The following is a 20,971-nucleotide window of genomic DNA, read 5'->3' on the forward strand; positions in this document are numbered from 1 at the left end:
AAAGAAGTAATAAAAACTAGCATCGTAAATAGTGACAAAGAAGAATATGATGCTATCGATGAAGAAAAGGAGACCAAAGATGACCAGCCAATTAAGAAACCTGACACCTAATTCGCATCAAAGTTCAATTTTACAACACCAAAGTTAATTTTTACAACGTCGAAGTTAATCTTGACAAAGTCAATATTTCCCTATATATACAACAAGGAGCACTGACGATGATTCATTCGGAATCGAAATATGGCCTTATTTGCAGCATGAATTCGAAAAATAAGTTTATTTTGAATTTTAATAAACTAAACGTTCACCAAAAAACTTTAGTGAGAAAAATCGAAAAAACGAACTACAAACATATTAACGCCAAACATTCGGTAGAATTTATATAAAAATTTTGGTTATGAACTCAAGAAACTTGAGAATGATTTACGATCAACCGTTAGAAAAATCGAAAAGTTAAACAGGAAGTTAACTAACGCCGAGCATGCTGTGATTTTCATCAATAATATATATATATATATATATATATATATATATATATATATATATATATATATATATATATACATAATATATAATATATAAACTCATCCAATATATATATTAATTATATATATATATAAAGTATGTTTGTGTGCGTGTGCCTGACCGTATATTTGTGTGTGCGTGTAACATTAACTTTTTTATATCTACATACTTTTTCACCAGTAGTTATTTACTTTTGTCGATGCACTGTCCAGTCATCCTGCTTTCCAAACAGGATGAAAGAAATTACACATGATGGCTTCCAACCATTCACACCTTGATCAACACCATTTTGATTCATCAATGATGCAAACAATTAAGATGTAGTTGCAATATGGAGTTAATGGCATGAGTATGTGTGAGTTATAGAATGAAGATTATCAACAAAAATAGATTTGGACATACATATGATTTGGACCTACCAGCTATTTGTAGCTAGTGTGCGTGTGTTTATTTTTTTGTGTGTTTTTTTTTAAACTTTCTATTTGGTGGTTTCTATTAAAGGACTGTCTGAACATTGGAATAGTTCAGTTTGATAAGCAACATTTATCATTAGAACTGTCATTACTGTAATTGCTCTAACTCTACTTTTTTTGTGTTCAGAGAAAACGAAACAAACAAAATTATATGAAATCATTTATTTAGAATAAAAAATATGAAATAAAAAACTAACATTAAATATGTATTAACTGAAAAATAGACAAGCAGGAATGTTTATTCCACCATCCTGGCACGTGACTGGTGGGAGTGTCCTAAAATGAAAATAATGGTTGCCATTTGAGTTGGTTGCTGGAACGGAGTTTGCCGACAATACGCGTTTGTGGACATTTTGAGGATACGTAGTTGTATTTCTGCCGTGTCCTGTTATATGTGACGTTTATTTATGTGATCTGATTTTAATACAATTTGTAAGTTCAATAATTTTTATATAAAGCCGTTTCAAGAGGAATTCTAACAGAAAATTTTAAACTTTAAAAAACTAGAAAATTTAAAACCAAAGTTGCAGTTGTCAAATTTCCTTTTCGGTTTTGCGTTTGAGCGTCCGCAAGTAACGGAACCTCGTCCAATTATCAACAATGCCAGCCGTGAAGGGGGATGGCATGAGAGGTCTTGCAGTTTTCATCTCAGACATTCGAAACTGTTAGTGATGAAGTTTCTAATATTATTTTTGTAACCTGCATTGCTACTAAGAAGATTACTGCAAATAAGTTAGGGGTAATTAATCAATACTTACTTCAAATTTGAGAAAATGTACTATAACTATAGATGACAAATTTCTTTTTCAAAGATATCGTTTTTTTAAAACTGAAATTGAACTGAGATCATATCAATGTGCAGCGTTCCCTTTCCCCTTCTGTTCTTTTTTAATATTGTCAATTGCAATGCACAGCATTCATAGTGTGGATTCATTTTTTTAAATTCCTATTAAATAACTCAAGGTCAGGATACATTCTATAGCAGTGGTAGGGCAAGTTATCTCAAATGGCTAATGAACCATTCTTACATTGTGTTATTAAAATTAAGTTATTATGTTATCTAGTTTATCTAGTTTGAATAATGTATGTCATGTGTGCATGCAAAAAACATGTATATATATATATATATATATATATATATATATATATATATATACACTTCTCACTTTTACATTCCTACTCCTAGAACTAATTCTTATTATATTAAGTTCCTTAATCAATATGATGAAGTTATGGAATAAACTACCTACAACCACTAGGTCTATTAGTGCCAAAACTTTTTTTAAAATCCAGCATTCTTAAGTTATTCAGCATAACTTTTTTGACTAACTACTCTCTCTCTATCATTTTTTGTCTAAATGTGTTTTTAATTTCTACAATTTTATTACTTTTGCCAATTTTCAGCTAAATGTATTTGCATATATATTGTCATTTATTTTAAATCTATCTGCATGCATGCATGTGCATATGTATATATAATTATTATATGTCCTTTCTTTCTTTACTTTTTAGACACCTATGTATGTATTATTTCCATTCTAATCATTTCATTTTCATCATTCCCATTACTGTTTTTGCTTTAATTGAATTATCTCCCATTTAATATCATATTCTGTTAACATTTGTTTTTGTTTTTTTTTATTATTATTCTTTAAAAATCAGGATCTGACATACACAGAAACCACTTTTCTTTTTTTTACTTTCAGTATTTTACTCTTATCTTCCTACATCCAATCTTTAATTTAATGTGTATTCCATCTCTCATTTTCACTGTCTTTGCTTCAATTGAATTATCTCCCACTTAATATCATATTCTGTTAACATTTGTTTTCATTTTTTTTAAATTATTATTCTTCTTCATTAATTTTTCATTTTATTATGTCACTGATAAACATTTCTGTATTCTGCTATTTATCCTCCATGATCATATGGTATTTATGTATGTATATTTTGTCTAGGTATATATATTTATATCATTTTATGTACTTACGGAGTCTGTACAAGTTAGTAATAACTTCTGGCCTCTCAGTTCTTTTAAATAAATAAATATAAATAATATATATATATATACATGTAAATAAGTTTGAACATCCACATTATATACATTGTGCAGTGTGGATGTTCAACCTTTGTGGCACAAAAGTTTGGCTATAATTGAAAAGTGATGTTAGCTGCTGTGATACTAAGAGCTATGTCATATGTATTATAAATGAAGAATTTTAATTTTTTTCAATTTTTTATTCTGAAATTTAAGTACACTTGTAAGCAAGAGTAAATTTCCAGGCAATGATCAATATATATAATACCAATCATGGCTGATTATATGATGATTCAAATGTTCCCTGGTCAATATTAAGCTTGAATGTCATTGCTCAATTCCTGTTTTAAATGCGTGTGTTGATAAATAATTTAATTATTTTCCAATAAGAACTTTTTATATTTTGTTATTATAGTAAATTTAGGAGGCCACTCATGTATCACTAAATTTTAATTTTTTTTCAAAAACAAATTTTTGACATAATTAATATTTGTAATATCTGCAGTTATATATATTTTTTAAATGTATTTGTAATACGAATATAATATAATATAATTGTTTCTTATTCATGATCTCATTGTGCAAACATTTAAAATAGGTTATGCGAAAAAATGTTTGTTCAATGGTCTACCTAATTACTTTATGAAATTTTAATTTAGGTAAAAGTAAAGAAGCTGAAGAGAAAAGAATTAACAAAGAACTAGCAAATATTAGATCAAAATTCAAAGGTGACAATTTTTATTTTTCCAAAATTTCTTTTTTCAAAGTTTTGGCAAAAAAACAAATTTTAAGGTGATAAAACATTGGATGGGTATCAAAAAAAGAAATATGTCTGTAAATTGGTGTTTATTTTCTTGCTGGGTCATGATATTGATTTTGGACACATGGAAGCTGTCAACCTGCTCAGTTCAAACAAATACACAGAAAAACAAATTGTACGTTTTTTTCATTCTGTTTATTTTTTCTAAACTTTATAGTTTAAGAATAGTTTTTCATTATTCACCTGTTTACAAAATTTATATCAAAACTTTCTACTCTTTTTTTCATTGCTTTTAATTGATATTTTATTATTAGAACTTTACAGTTCAGTTGTTGTGAACTGTTACGAATATTTTTTAGGGATACTTGTTTATATCTGTGTTGGTAAGCGCCAGTAGCGACCTCATGAAGTTGGTCATCCAATCAATCAAGAACGATCTGACTGGAAGAAATCCTATCCACATCACATTAGCTCTTCAGTGCATTGCTAATATTGGAAACAAAGAAATGGCTGATGCCTTCGGACATGACATTCCAAAATTACTTGTTTCAGGGTACCTCTTTATTTGATTTTTTAATAAACATGGTTTTTTTAAGTAACTAAGTAACGTTTTTTCTACTCTTTACTACTCATTTTTGAGGTTCAGAAGTAGTCTCTAGACTTACCTGTTTGAAAAGTTTATTAGGCAGATGTCGAACACCATAGGAATAGTGATAAATAAAATTTTCTATCGTTATCATTACATTAATTTAACAGATGTAAAATTTTACCGATGTTAAATGTCATCACAGGGACACTATAGATTCAGTGAAGCAAAGTGCAGCACTGTGCTTGCTGCGTCTCATTAGGAATTCTCCTGATGCCATTCAAATGTACGAGTGGTCATCCAGGATCATTCACTTACTCAACGATCAACATATGGTCTGTTTCAATTAGTTGATGTCTGTCTGGTTGTTTGTTTTTTAAATTCTTTTTGTTATTCTCCCATTTGATTTTTGTTGTAATGTTTGTTGATCTAAAGAAAAAAATGGTCAGTGCGGAAACAATTTAATTAAGGTTTTAGACAGAAATAAAGAATTTTTTTGAAAAAAGTCGTAAGAATTTTCAATAATAAAGAATAAACAACTAAATCTCAAGTTACAGTAACCATGTGGTTTTTCCAATGTGAATGCAGTGTTGATGGTGTTCAAAAAACCCTGCTATTAATAAACAAACTTTATAATACCTGCTATATAACAAAACCAAATAATGGGGCATGCAAAGTGGCAGTTCATGATTCTTCAGACCGAGATATTACGATACCTGTCTGTATCTGATTAGTTAATATTTATTTCACTCTGTTAGTCTTTAACATAATGATAAATTAATTCTGGATTCTTTTTCTTGATATTCTGTTTGCATTTTAATTTCAACAATGTTAAATCTTCTAAGGTTATTTAATGGAATTTTATTATTAGATACTACCATGTTTAATTATTTAAAACCAGGTTAATATTGAAGTGCATCTTTGTTGTTCACATTTTCTGCCCTTGTTTTTAATAAGTGGTTAATCTCCTTGCTTAAAAACTATAACAATGTTGATTGCCTAGTTCACTGCTAGTTGTTATATTTTTTTATATTCATTTGGCAGGGTGTTGTGACCGCTGCTATGAGCTTGTTGGAATGTTTAGCAAAAAGAAATCCAGAAGATTATAAAGGATGTGTTACACTGGCTATATCTAGACTCAGCAGAGTTGGTTTTCATTCTTTGATTCTCATTCAAGATTCCATTTTTTTGTACACAGTCTTTTTAAAATTATTGTTGTCAGTTTATTATTATGCAAGTATACCTACCCAGCCATTGATAAACTTGATGAAAATAAATGCAATCTAATCGGCCACTGCAGATAGTAACCTCTTCGTACACAGACCTGCAGGATTATACCTACTACTTCGTACCTGCCCCGTGGCTGTCTGTCAAACTGCTACATCTCCTGCAAAACTATCCACCCTCTGGTCTGGTTTCATTTGCTTGTCATCTTATGCCTGATGATGATGATGACGATGATTATGATGATTGTTATTCTGTAATGCTTCTGATATTTTGTCATTTGTTATGTTTCTGCTAATGAAAAGTTTTATATAATTCATCTGTTATCAAACCTCTGATTTCTTCTGGACGAATTGCACTGATGTACATGATCTTTTTTCCCATAACACATCAAATGTTTCCATACAATTTTTTATGCTGATTTCAAATCTGAAAACCGTTTTGCTCTAATCACATTGTGTTCCAAATAAAAACGCTCATGACATTTTTAAAAAAAATATGCAGTCGTGGCTTTTAGGGCGGCGATTAAAACAATGCCATTTATTACCTCCAATTTATTTATATTGGAATGGAATAGTCTGGATGGAGATTCACACACTCTTTAGAAAAGATTTTAAGCCCATTAGGCTTTGCATGGAAGCTGGTCAAAAATTATTTTACATGTGTCGTTAATTCTCTAAATGACATTCATATTGCCACCACTACAAATCAAATTGAGTCTAATGAAGAATTTAGTTAAAACGTTGGATAAGATGAATGATGCCTCTACACATCGATTTTCGATGTTCTTCAAATAGTTTTATTTAGTAGGGACTTATCATTTAACGAATTCATTACATTCAGTCATAATAGAAGATCCTGGAGTCAAGAACAGGCTGACTGAATGCATAGAAATGATTCTGAACAAGGCCCAGGAAGCTCCAAAATCTAAAAAAGTTCAACATTCGAATGCCAAGAATGCCATCTTGTTCGAGGCCATAAATTTAATTATTCACATGGACTGTGATGCCAGCTTGCTGGTCAGGGCATGCAACCAGCTGGGGCAGTTTCTGCAACACAGAGAAACCAATCTCAGGTAACTACCATTCATTTTTTATTGCATTGCATCAGTTGTATTTGGCAGTTTTTATGTATTCAGCTTGATGTCCTAATGTTTATCTGCATCCACTTTGTTGACAGTTGAATGCAAGTGCTAGTTAAAAATATTATTCATATTTTTTGTTACATAGCAGTTAGTTATATGTTAACAATTATTTTCATAAATTTACAAACTTTAGAATGATGTATTCTTTTAATTTTTAGATTTATTTAACAATTTATTCAATATTTGAATCCCCAAAGATATTTAGCACTGGAGAGTATGTGTCTGTTGGCCACATCCGAGTTCTCACATGATGCAGTAAAGAAGCACCAAGAAACTGTCATCAATTCACTCAAAGTATGCTTACACGGACGGCTTTACCACACATTTCACATTTTGTAATATGTTTCTACTCAATTTTTTTATAAGATGCATGTTTGCTCTGGTTTTGTTTAATTTATTTGCTCGCATTCTCCTTCACCGAACATTATGACTGACTGACAGACAGAGAAAGATGTGAGTGTGAGGCAGAGGGCCGTTGACCTCCTGTATGCTATGTGCGATCGAGCCAATGTGCAAGAAATTGTTTCAGAAATGCTCACTTACCTGGAGACTGCTGACTACTCCATCAGAGAAGAGATGGTTTCATTTATTCGCTTTCCATTCATTATATTAAATTTTTATAAATAATACAATACCATACAATAATTATGTTTATTGTCATAAAAAATGCTGTTTAAAACTTTAAAAATTTATTTTTTTTTTTTAAATCTAGGTACTAAAAGTTGCAATATTAGCTGAGAAGTATGCGTTGGACTATACATGGTATGTGGATACCATTCTGAACTTGATCAGAGTAGCTGGTGACTATGTCAGTGAAGAGGTTGATGATTAATATTTGTCTCGTGTTGTCATTTTGTTTTGAGCTTCCATATGAGATCATTTTATTCTTCTGAATGATTTAATTCAAGCAAGATTACTCAGTTTAATCTGTCTAATGTGGCTATCTGAGCTCTAGCTTTCAGATCAACTAAAAATGTTTTAGTGATTTAATATTGAACTAAATTTGAGATGGTCGCGTGCTGGTTATTTAACATTTTCTGGGGCTATATTATTATCTGGAACTGAAGATTACGATCGTGACGGTGGTACCATATTTTCAGGTCTGGTACCGTGTCATACAAATAGTCGTCAACAGGGATGATGTACAGGGTTATGCTGCCAAGACAGTTTTTGAGGTAATGCATCTTGAAATCTGTCATTATTCAAATGAAATTTATTAAAAAATTTTGTTTGTTACATTATTGTGCAGATAGATGTTTACTGCACTTGTTGTTTCTCATTGTCGGTGATAATATCACAGCACATCTGTTTTTGTTTAAAGCCTCCAACTTCAACATAAAATATAAAAATAGTTTTTAATAGGGATAGTTAAGTCAATTAGTAATAAGTCTTAAATCCTCATTCATTATCCTTCTTATTTGGACAGGCACTGCAGGCACCGTCGTGTCACGAGAACATGGTCAAAGTGGGTGGATACATATTGGGAGAGTTTGGAAACCTCATTGCTGGCGATCCAAGATCTAGGTTCACAATTCCATTTCCGTAAAATCTGATGCTGTTTCTACATTGACTCAATACAACTGTTAAATATTGGCATGGAAAAAATATTTACACCATATGTAATGTTAAATGAATAATTTTGCTGGCACATACTAATTAATAAAATTTTGGTGCAATTTCGCCAGCTTTAAAGTAATATGAAAACTGCATAGTCGATATTTTAATACTTTTGAATAATAAGAAATATATGTTTGTTCTGCAGTCCGTTGATCCAGTTCAATTTGTTGCATTCAAAGTTCCACCTTTGCAGCGTGCCCACGAGGCAGCTACTCTTGTCAACATACATCAAGTTCATCAATTTGTTCAGTGAAATCAAGCCACAAATACAAGAAGTTAGTTATGTAGCTAGAAAGAATGCTTGATATTTTAATGATATATTTAGACTACGTTAAAAAACAAAATTATTTTCATCATTTTCAAATATTTTAACAATTATTAAAGCTTGTTAACTATCTGCGAATGTAACTATATAGGTATTGAAGAACGAGAGCAACATGAGGAATGCAGACGTTGAGATCCAGCAGCGGTCGGTCGAATACCTACAGTTGAGTAACATTGCAAGTCCTGACGTTCTGGTATATTCCCTCTTAATTTATTGTTAAACTGCAATTTGAAATTTTGTTCTTTTTATAAATTTTTATGGCTGATTTGATGATGAATTGTTTCTATTTAGACGAACTACGTGTACAACTAATTGCAATGTATTTCATACTGTCACGGTACAGTAAATGAGTTTAGTTAGACATGAACGCCTAATGAAAATATAGGCCACAGTTCTAGAAGAGATGCCGCCGTTCCAAGAACGTGAGTCATCCATACTAGCCAAGTTGAAGAAGAAGCGACCTGAAAAGGCAGCAACAAATGACAAACTGCCTCTTGCTGGCCTCACTGCATCCTCTGCCAGTCCATCCTCCCATCCTCAAAATGCCGGAGATACTGTCAAACACACTGAACCTGTCAGTAATCTTAATGTTGTTATCTCATTTGTTGATGACATTTGTAACAACCAAGTCACCGTATGAAAATACTTCATGTTGTCTTAGTAATTTGAGTAATAATAATGAGTTTGATATTGTTAATATATTCTTCACAGGCTCAGACCAGCTCACCTCCACATAGAGAAACGAACAAAGTGGCAGCGACAACAGATTTGCTGGGCCTGTCGACATCACCATCCAACAATCAAACATCGTCATATTCTGGCATGTTGATTGATGTTCTCGGTGGAGATGTTGCTGGAAAAAGTGATGGAGGAGTTCCAACTTCAAACAATGTTGGAGGTGGTGTGGATCTGTTCACGGGCAGCATCAATCCAGAAGATAATTTCAACAAGTTATTTCTTATTTTAAACACACTATTTAAAACTGTTTTTAGGTTTTGCAATTTCGTGCCTGTGGAAAGATTGAATCATAAATAGATGTGAAGAGTTGTGTGTCATTTTCATTAAACTATGAACATCTCTGTTTATTTTAATTTCATTTGTTTTTATTGCTTTTTTCTTTTTCAATTCACTGGTTTCGACACTTAATTTCGCACAGATTCATCTGTAAGAATAATGGGGTGGTTTTTGAGAATGATTTGATCCAGATTGGCATCAAGTGCGAATACAGACAGAACCTTGGCAGGCTCTGCTTGTTCTATGGCAACAAAACTTCATTCACCTTCACTGGTGTTGCCATTGAGCTGGATAACGTGGATCAGTTGTCTTCTCATATCCTTTCGTCATATTCATCTTGCAACATAATTCATTGAACTATATGAATATTTTGTTCTTTTATTTCTTGGTTTAGGCAATCTTTTTTAAGCTTTTTATGATTTATATGTAAAATTTTATTTGCTTTTTATAACAACTCACTATAACGTGTTATCTGTTACAATAAAATCTCCACTGAGCTGTTCTTATCTTAATCTTTTTGTTTTTATTTGCAATTTGTTTACATAATCCAGTTTAAGATGTATTTTAGCGTTCATTTTCCTTAACTGAAGTTCACAGGTTCAATTGCAAGCTCTGGCTTTGGACGATACCATTGAAGGTACTACATTTCATTTGCAACACTCAAAAATGGGAAATGACCTGAAATTTTATTTTAAATAATCCGTTTCAATAACTTTTCATATCATAATAGTTCATTGGTTTCGTTCATAAAAATGAAGTAGCGTTTCATTGAAATAATAACTACACACAGCTGGATCGCAGAAGCAGCAGATGATAAATGTTCAGTGCATGTCCGACTTCACAGTCGTTCCTTCAATGACGCTCTACTTCCAGTAAGCCTCTGTTTATTTTGTTTGGCTTCCATTTCTTTCAATCAAATTTTTAAATTGTTTTTCATTGCTTGACTTTTTTGTTTTATACTTGTAGTTTCAAATTTAACTGAACAATATGAAAGTTTTGTTATTTTCTTGGCACTGGCTTATTAAGTAAGTTGTGGGTGGCGTCACCTGGAAAGGAAGAAAAAGAAAAAAGTTCTTAAAAAAAGGTTGGTGTTGTTGTTGTCCTGACTAAACGAAAAGGTTAAGGTGGATATTTGATGGAAGGTAAAAAACATTGAGCATGCTGAATATGCACCCTACTTGAGTGCCTGATGAAATAATTTTGAGGAAAACTCTGTTTAGGAAAGGTGATTTCCTTACAATCGCTATTGGCATCCCTCTTATTTTCTCTTTCATTGAATATACGGTTGATTATTATTGTTATTTGTGTTATTGATTTAAAAGTACAATAGTGTGTGTATATACAATACACATGATACTTATATACAACTTACAATATGAATTTCACATTTTTTGAATAACCTTTTGTAGATACAGCAGTGTACCACAGAAATTTCAGATGAAACTACCACTGACGCTGAACAAGTTCATGGAAGGAACGCAGATGGATGCCACGCAGTTCTTTCAGAGGTGGAAGGTTCTCGGACAGTAAGTTTCCTCTTTCTGCTGCTGCTCATTTTTTCTTCACACAATTTTAAAATTTATATTGTTGCTACGTTGTTTAGATATCGCCTAGAATAACATTTTGATTCGTTTTCTTACTAATCAACTGGCTTTTTTAATTTTCAGACCTTACCAAGAATCACAAGTGATCAAAAAAGCTAGTGCGCCATTAGATGCTGAAAACTTGAAAACGAAGGTACTTTTCATTTGCTATCTGAAATATATTTCAGTCAAGCTCTTAAGTTATATTTCATTTAAGCTCTTAAGTTATCTTGGCTCATTTGTGGTTAGTTTTTGTTTCCCGTCATACGTTTGTTTAATTAGGCAGTAACTTACCTGAAAGTTTATATTATTAATTTCAAGCCGGTTATATTTTAGTCACAATTTTATATGTGCTGTTTATTTTCAATTGATTTAAATTCGTTAAAAAATTTATGTATTATTGTCAATTATGTCTGTGTGTGTGTGTTTGTCTCTGTGTGTGTATGTTTGTTTGTGCCTTCATTGTAACATTGGCTATAATGATTGATACTCAGTTGAGCGGATTTGGATTCAGCACACTGTCGAATGTGGATCCGAATGTTGAGAACTTTGTTGGTGCAGGCATCATTCACACTGTCGCCCAGCAAATTGGCTGCCTCCTTAGATTGGAACCAAACAAACAAGTCCAGGTAGGATTTTCTGTTGCATGTTTTCATTTATTAGCTGACCTCGCCAGAACTTTGCATTTTTAAATTATGTTAATAATATGCTATAAAGCATCTATATTGCCATTAATTTGCACTTTATGAATATAAATATGCAATTGGGGCATAAATTTCGCACACCGAGGTTTACAAAATTTGTTAAGTTAGTGAAAACCTTTTTTTGTAGGTACCCAATTATTATTAATAATAAAGCATTTGAGGTTTAATAATTATTCATTTACAAAAATGTCAAGTCTCCATGCAACAATGCTTCAGTGTTATAGCGATTGGATGTCTCAAAATAGAAGATGTAAAATAAAATATGGATTACAATTAGGCCGCCTCCCTCCCCTTCCCTGAACCTATATTCTTTTGCCTGACTGATTTAAAACGTGCAGTCTTATATAAACGACTCAGTATTATCGTTATCATAATAAATTTTTATTGAAAAGTTTTTTGTTCATTGATGTTCTACTGTAACAAACATCAACAACAATCAGATGTACCGGCTGACCATACGAGCAAGTAGGGATGGAGTTGCTAAAAGGTTGACCGAACTCCTCGAAACTCAATTTTAACATAGTTCCTGTTGCGTCATTGTCCCGCTCTGCATCATGATTCTGTCTACAATATCATGTACATTTTTATTGCATACTTCGTTTTGTTAAATATTTCGATTGTACCATCATTATGATCATATGTCGTGTGTCGTATGTTGCTGATACTTTGTTCATCTAGGCTCTCTTGTAATGTTATGACATTGTTGTGAGTGACACTGATGACGCAAGTTGTTAACCAAAGATATTGTGAGAGATTTGATATAAATTTGACCACACATCTTCACTCATTGATTCCTCATATAGTTGTTATTTTTAATCGTGTGTTTGTTTTTTGTTGTTGTTTATGTATCTTATTGTAATTGGTTTGTCAAAGAATAACCAACTTCACTCACAGCTATTATTATTTTTCGGCTAATTTTAAACAATCTTAGACATGTAGGTCGTGTGTACCATTATGGTTTTCAAGAGTAGTAATTATTATTATTACATTATTCGGTTTACAGTCATTCACATTTGAAACTTAACCAAAGTGAAAATCAAATGCTGTTCTATCTTTTGATTACATTTTTAAAAAATTCTTTCCATTGAGCTTTCTGTATAGGTTATGTTAATGTTTCAATCATTCGTTATTCCAAAACTGTTCTCCTGCTAAATTCATGATGTTCTTAATCGACATTAGTTTTTTAATTTAGATTGTGAAAATAATTTTTGATAGCGATAAAATTTTGTCTGTTATTTTGTTAAAAGATTTAATAATTTCAATTTATTTATTTCCTCATATATTGTTATTTTTGTTATCCAACCACAAAAATTCATTTATATTCATTTTTGTTTATACATTGTGTTTAATTTAATCTTTTAACCATATGAAAATACTTTCGTGCTATGTGTAGCACGAATATTATATGTGTTTGTGTGTGTATGGGTGTGTGCGCGTATGTGTGTGCGTGAGTAGTACATTTATCTTTTCTTTTATGTAATCATGTAAGGAATATGTTTACATCTTGTAAGAAACCATAAAAAACTGTTTATTTTCAAAACTTACGCAACAGCTCTCTTCAAATAAATGTTTGAATATTTGAAACGATTTTGCTTTTATTAGTTTTTAACAATGTTGATGAGCCAATAAGGCTCATCATCGACTATGGCGCTCCCATCGATGGGAGCGCCATAGTCATGTTAAGATGTGAAGCCTGAATGGATGTAATATCAAATATTGGTAATGTTTCAAATGTTTGGACTTTAATTATGAATAAGTTGGATGTTTGGTCTAAATTTTTTTCAGATTACTCTCCATAGTTTATTATCTAATACAGCCATCTTTTTTATTGAACCATTTTTACGCTTAAACCAATAAGTGGTTAGCGAATGTTAACTTACGTCGTTAATGGAATTTGTTTTTTAAGCATGAATATTCGTGTCTTCCTTATGAGTAATGTAAGTGTAAGCACGCTGGCCTATTTGCATTTGAATAATGGTACGTGTGCGTTTGACTGAGCTGCTAGGTCGCTTTTCGCTCTGCTTGAGCTTACTGTTCTGCATTCTTATTTGTCCTAACATTTCTTTCCACAAAACGAGACTCTTTAACTTTGGTTTGCGCCAGAGATATTTGATTTCATATACTTCCTGATTATTTAAGGTTTCTGTAAACAAGTCTTTCTATGAATTTGGAACTTTAAAGAATTTCATAAAGCTACGATACTCAGTCGGCGGTAAAGTTTTTGATTTCAAATGTTCACTAGGGCTCAGATTTATTTGTTATTTTTATGGACGAAATGATTAAGTAAATAATTAATGCAAGAAAGTTTTATTAAACGTGAAAGTTGTTAGATATGAAATAATGTATTTATGTTTATGCAGTTGATATTTTGGTTGTTTTTGGCGTTCGAGAATTAAATAAATCAGAATATTTTAAAATGATTACCAATTGCAACTATAAGCCTGAATATGAACTTACGTGATTGTGTGCGATGCGTATGTCAAGCGAAGCGTATATTATATGTTCAAATTCATGCATTTGTATATATATATATATATATATATATATATATATATATATATATATATATATATACACACACACAATGGATGTTTCTTAATAATATCAAATGCTAATGATGACCATATTTAAATTAACCATACATACACACATATATATATATATATATATATATATATAGAATGAATGTTCTTTTAATATTATCTTATGCTAATGATGACCATACACTAATCGAACCATTCTGAAAAAGATCATATACACATCATCAAAATTATCAAGCGAGATTTAGGACTATGAAAGAGAATTTGGAATCAGTAAATTTTTTGAGCTAAAGATATACAGTAGAACAAGTGGGCGTATTTATACGATATCCAAAAAAGCTCTGGAACGATAAAGCCAAATTTTTCAGCTGTAGAGTTGTCAGTGAGCGGAATAAACAGGAAGATGAAATAATATGCGCAGAAACAACTAATAACTTCAAAGCACACTTGGCAAAAAGAGGATATTGAAGTTTCTGAGTGGTCCTGTCATAGACTCAGTCTTCTTGGAGCACTATAAAAATCTTTGTTATGTTATGTTATTTGAAGGCATATTTATTTATCCTTAAGAAGGTTATAACGTTTTTTATGCAGTCAAAATGATATATATTTCCTTGCTTTTTCACTTTTCAAAGCTTTGAGGTAATGGTAATGAAAAATTATTTGAATGGTTGATCAGGGCAATTTGTTATTGTCGACCAACCAAGTGACTTGTTGCACGCTCCCGATATTCCTCTGTGAAGCGTCTAATGGTTTACTTTATTTTATTCTTACCTATATACCCAAGGAAGGAAGAAAGGAGTGAATGAGAGACTTGTTAAAGCTGTGATGCAGCTGTATGAAGGGACAAAGACAAAGGTGAGGGTTGGAAGGGGGATGTCGGACGCTTTTAGTGTTAAGGTAGGAGTGCATCAAGGATCAGTGTTTGCAATTGTGATGGATGTTGTGTGTGGAAACATAATGGAGGGGTTGTTATTTGAGATTTTGTATGCAGATGATTTAGTCTTGATGGCTGATAGCATGGAAGAATTGCAGTTAAAATTTGACAGATGGAAAAGTGTTATTGAAAAGAAAGGGTTAAAAGTTAATATTGGTAAGACGAAGGTAATGGTGAGTGGGGAAGGTGGGGAGCGAGTGATAAGTAAAATAGACCCCTGTGGGGTATGTGACAGGAGAGTGAAGGCTAACTCGGTATTGTGTATAGGATGTCAGAAATGGGTGCATAAGAGATGTAGTGGTATGAGGGGGGGCACTGAAAAAGGTGGAAGGCACGTTCAAATGTAAGAAATGTGTTCATGGTGTGATTAATAGGACGGACGCAAGGACGGGGTTGAGTGGTGGAATTGAAAGAGTGGAAAGCTTTGTTTACTTAGGGGATAAGTTGAACGCGGATGGAGGATGTTTGAGCGCAGTTACGGCTAGAGTTCGTGTGGGATGGATGAAATTTAGAGAACTGGGTGGGGTATTGTGTGGAAAGAAATGGTCAGTGAAGATGAAAGGGAGGGTATATAAAGCATGTGTGAGAGCAGTGATGGTATATGGTGGTGAAACTTGGGTGTTGAGGAGAGAGGAAGAAAGTGTACTGCAGAGGGCTGAAAGAGCTATGGTGAGGATGATGTGTGGGGTTAAAGTGAAGGATAGGAGGAGTAGTACAGAGCTGATGTCGATGATGGGACTGAATGAGGACATTGTGACATTGATAAGGAGATCGAGATTGCGGTGGTATGGGCATGTGTCGAGAAGGGATGAAAGGGTCGGGATTAGGCGAGCGTTGGAGTTCGAGGTTGAAGGAGTGGTAGGAAGGGGTCGTCCGCGATTGGGATGGAGAGAGCAGGTGGAGAAGGACAGGGTGAAAGCGGGGTTGCTTAATACTGAGGTGAGTGACAGATGTGGATGGCGTCGAGGGGTATTTCGGTTTCATCATAGGTAGCCAAACGGCAACCCCCGATCTCGGGGAAAATGTCGTCTAAACGTGTGTTGTTGTTTGTTGTCTATATACCCAAGGAAGCTCTTATGCATACAGGCACGCGCGCACACACACACACACACACACACATATATATATATATATATATATATATATATATTAATATAAAGTGTATAATTAGTTACAGGCGGTATTTATATGTTCCACGTATCTGTTAGTCGGTTGTACCTGATCTCCCTAACTTCGTACATATATTCCTCAACAAAAATAAATAAATATATATATATATATATATATATATATATATATATATATATATATATATATATATGAGTGTATGGTGTGTTTATGTAACAACTCTATGTTTACTTGCTTTAGTTTGAATAAAACTCAAATAAGACTCAAGATCATATATGTGATTACGATAATTATGTTTGCGCACGTCGGCTAATTGCGAGCCATCACCCAGACACATTTACGAACACACGAGCGTGTAAAATGTATGTGTATATAAAAAACACTTAAATGAGTATATATAAATATATGTGTGCGCGTGTTTATGTTTAGAAACGAGGCAAGATTAGGTTCCATTATCGTTTTATGTCGTTATAATTAGGTTCGCTTATTATTATTTAAAAAATGTTATTAATGTTTCAAAATTTGCACTTAGCCATTCCAGATGCGTAGAGAAATGTCACCATTTTATCATATTTATCAACGTTAGTTAAACTCGCTCTAGTTGTTTGTCTTAAGTTCTTATACGGATGCCATGTGTTGGTGTGTTAGTGTGCATGCAGGTGAGCATGTTCACCATGTTCACTCACACAAACATTTTTCCTAGACATTAGATATTGACTATTGTAGTTCTACTGTTGTTATTTACTATTGTTCTTATAGTTAATGTTGTTGCTGTTATTAATTGTTGTTATTTTAAGAATTAATAATATTTTATCGCAACGCGTAATTATTTATATTTTAATGTTTGTAAATAAATTATAGTGGATAATCGAACTATAACCTGAAGAATCGTTATTTTCTAGATAAGTTTATATATATATATATGTGTGTGTGTGTGTTTGCGTGTGTGTGTGCTTTATTTGGTCCTGTTATTTTTTTTAATAGTTGATTGTTGAATAGATTAATGTTAATTTAAAGTAGGACGCGAATTCCTGTAATAATGTAACGATGGTGGTTTTGGTTAGAAATGACCTAACATTATTTGATCACGATATTATTTATCCATTTTTTAAACTGCGTTATTAGGTTTTTTAGGTTGGGTATGCGACATACTATGTTTTTGTTTAAAAATTATATTCAACAAATTAATCGAAATAAGTGTTGAACAATTACCATAAATATACAGTAAACGAAACTTTTATTTAATATTTATGACAATACGTATAAAGAAAAAAAATCTTTTCCATTGAGTTCAAAAATATTATCTTCTAATCGATGCATCAAATGTTTTAGTACCTTTCACAAACTAAATGGATGTCAAAATTAAAATTTTGTAGAACAAATTCTAAAGATGGAGTTCAAAATTTAATCGTTATAATTTAATTTAACCGTACAAGTGGCGCATACGCTCGCGCTCGCGCCACTTGCATGGTTTTTTTAATGTCCAAAATTAGAAATTTAAATAATGGCTAAAATCCTTGGTAGGATGACGTGACTGCCGTGAAGATTGAATTTATTGAAATAAACTTTCGTGCGATGACATTTTCCACATTTTAGTAGTGGATTAATTTTGTTGCAAGTAGATAAAAAAACAAATGGCAAAATGTGAAACTGTTTATTAGAACTGATAAAAATACCGAAAGAAAAAATATAAATACTGTACGCCTTAGAAGTAATAGTATTCACATATATATATATATATATATATATATATATATATATATATATATATATATATATATATATAGAATAAATAGGTAGTATTGGTCAGGCTAAGGACGAATGAGTACGGTAATCACTAAGGCACTACAGTACTTTTTTTGCATCCTGTTTATTTGATTACGAATGATTTAACTCTTGTAAGCCAAAATATACAGTTTTAAATGCTGGAATGTGGAAAACATTCAACCCACCGTTAAAATACCAGGCATACATTAACTTTGGATGAACAAATATAATTTCTCTGTTCCACGTTATGCAACAATGTAACGCGCAAGTTTCATGTAAGCTATATGCTTATTAATATTCATGAGTCCTAAATAGAGCAACTCCATTGTTTGGCTTAATGTCAAAACTGGAAAAGCTTATTTACGACGCGTATAAATTTCGATAATTAAGCGTGCTCTTCATAATTTCTTCGAGTTTGGTCAGTTTACTTTTAGACCGTCTTCAATTTGTTGAACATCGTACTTCTGAGTTGTGAGAATTTAAATTGCTGGAAATTGTCGTTAATTTTATTTTAAATTTCATTTGTTAATGCCAAATTCAGTAACATTCGTTAACAACCGTAATACTGGAACGATGTCAGCAGGCGTTGCTAAAGTTATTCAGCACCCGACTTTAAACAAAAATCGCAAAAGTTGTTTTGAAATAACAAATGTTGCTTTTCAATCGCACTCTGACGACGAAAGTGGGGATGATAACGTGAGCTCCAGTTACACGGATTTTGAAGAAGACAAGGACTCGAATGGTTTTAATTGTAGCATGATTGTACCAGGCAAAAACAAAAACGATCATCATATGATCTCTTCTGCTTCTACCAACGACGTTCAAACCAAGTGCAAGTCAAGATTTAAAATCTTTAAATTTAAAGCAGCTAGAGGTAGATGGAAATGTTTTGATTTTGCAGACAATGATTCTTTTCATGCTAGTTACTCTGTTGCTAACCTGAGCGAAGGTCTTTTTGAAAACACTACTGAATGGATTAACACTAATGGATCATCTAAATCTTCTGCATCTAACATTAACATTAATAAGACAATTCTTTCTACCTCATTAAATTGTCAACAGGTCTCATGCACACCTCCACTTCAATCTCAAAATTTAAATGAAGCAAAAATCATCACCGTGGCTCCTATTGAAACAAGAAAAGATTTAGTTGATCATTCAAACAGTGGTCTAAACTTTCCAAATCCCTCTTACAAACTTTTACATCCTATCTTGAATGATGATACGCATTTACCATATAATAGTTTCAGTTTGAATTGTAGTAGCGTGCAAGTTTTGAATAATGCCATACAAGTACAAATTAATGACATCACGCTACAAAACAATGTGATTCAAAATGAAAATATTCTTGGGACAAGCCTAGTTAACAATGTTGTCATTCCAAATGATAGCTTCACATTACCTGTTATAAATTCTGAATGCCAAATGGTGAATGTTGTTAATCCTTCGATTATTGACATGCCTTCGACATCTAGTGATATTTTAAATGACTGTATCAATCAAAACATTGAATACCTCAATCCTTTGTTATGCAGCAATGCTTCAAATGAACTCAACAATCCACATTATATTGATTATGCCACTCCTTTAATATGCAGTGATATTTCTAATGACCGGAACAATCAAAATGTCAACCAAAATGAGCTTCTTGTCGATGTTGAAACGTTAGCAACAAAGATGTTTTGTCTACTTATTATGTTGTTTTTTACAGTCCATATTTTATATTATATTTTATTTTTAATAACACTTTTTATAGAGCCGAATTAATCAATACTTTAATTTTTCAACAGTCCGGTGCAATGTGAGATTAGTGAAAAAATATCTCAAGCCTTAGTTAGTATTTATATATATTAAATTCAAAATTTGATTAACGCTATGAATGATTAACAAGTGATAATTTATTGCACAAATTATATGAAGGATCTTGCCAAAGAGCACCTCATCATTACAACAAACGAGACAGTAGAAAACCTTCGTTTGGAGATCACAAATCTGCTGTCAACAATTCACCTCTTACAAGAGGAAAACAGACAGCTACGATGCAGTAGCAACCAAGTTCAACAGCAACCAGAATCACAACAAACATTGCCAACATCGCCAGTATCTGTCCTTACTGACGAGCACGTTCCTGTAGGAGACTTAATTGACCTCAGCGACCTCTAAACTACTTTTTTTATATTCAAAATGTATGATATTTCATATTTATTTTTAATATTTCATTTTGCCATTTTGTGATATATTTGTCTTTTTTTCATATTTATGTTCAAGATATTTATTCCAACACTTTAGTTTAAAACGCAATTTAAACATTAAAGTATTGTTACAATTTCTCATCCGAATCGTGTTTGTCATGATTATTTTATTTATCCTTCAACCAGTTTTTATATAAATGTCATGACGAATAAATACATTTACATATCAAATCATTTCATTCATTGTACACCTATCATTTTCATTAAGCATTGCTGACACTGACTTGCATCTTTCTCTTTCATAGCCGTTTTAAAACCTTATTAAATTTTTTCATGTAATTTTGTGATGCCAGCCTCTACATTTATCCTAGTCCTTTAATGTTTTGGTTTATATTTTGACAACTTAGGTAAATTATT

The 20,971-nt window shown here is 32.1% G+C and overlaps 2 protein-coding genes across 2 annotated transcripts; both read left to right on the plus strand.

Moving 5' to 3' along the window:
* Window positions 1-1,598: 1,598 nt before the first annotated feature.
* On the plus strand, window positions 1,599-13,577 carry HELRODRAFT_109416 (hypothetical protein; the record flags this gene model as incomplete). The annotated part of the gene is made up of 24 exons (XM_009013624.1): window positions 1,599-1,662; window positions 3,696-3,764; window positions 3,829-3,971; window positions 4,156-4,349; window positions 4,588-4,717; window positions 5,427-5,528; window positions 5,683-5,791; window positions 6,459-6,681; window positions 6,948-7,044; window positions 7,192-7,329; window positions 7,463-7,570; window positions 7,851-7,925; window positions 8,177-8,274; window positions 8,513-8,642; window positions 8,784-8,885; window positions 9,078-9,266; window positions 9,404-9,642; window positions 9,849-10,021; window positions 10,302-10,343; window positions 10,497-10,578; window positions 11,116-11,232; window positions 11,374-11,443; window positions 11,784-11,918; window positions 12,434-13,577. The coding sequence occupies 24 exons, from the start codon at window positions 1,599-1,601 to the stop codon at window positions 12,509-12,511; spliced, it is 2,907 nt and encodes a 968-aa protein (XP_009011872.1). The 3' UTR covers window positions 12,512-13,577.
* A 5,358-nt stretch (window positions 13,578-18,935) lies between these two features.
* Window positions 18,936-20,525, plus strand: HELRODRAFT_167905 (hypothetical protein; the record flags this gene model as incomplete). Its single annotated transcript, XM_009013625.1, has 3 exons — window positions 18,936-20,026; window positions 20,153-20,195; window positions 20,283-20,525. 3 exons carry the CDS (start codon window positions 18,936-18,938, stop codon window positions 20,523-20,525), a joined length of 1,377 nt encoding a protein of 458 aa, XP_009011873.1.
* Between the last annotated feature and the right edge of the window lie 446 nt (window positions 20,526-20,971).

This window comes from Helobdella robusta (genome assembly GCF_000326865.2).
Source record: "Helobdella robusta unplaced genomic scaffold HELROscaffold_12, whole genome shotgun sequence".
NCBI lineage: Eukaryota > Metazoa > Annelida > Clitellata > Rhynchobdellida > Glossiphoniidae > Helobdella > Helobdella robusta.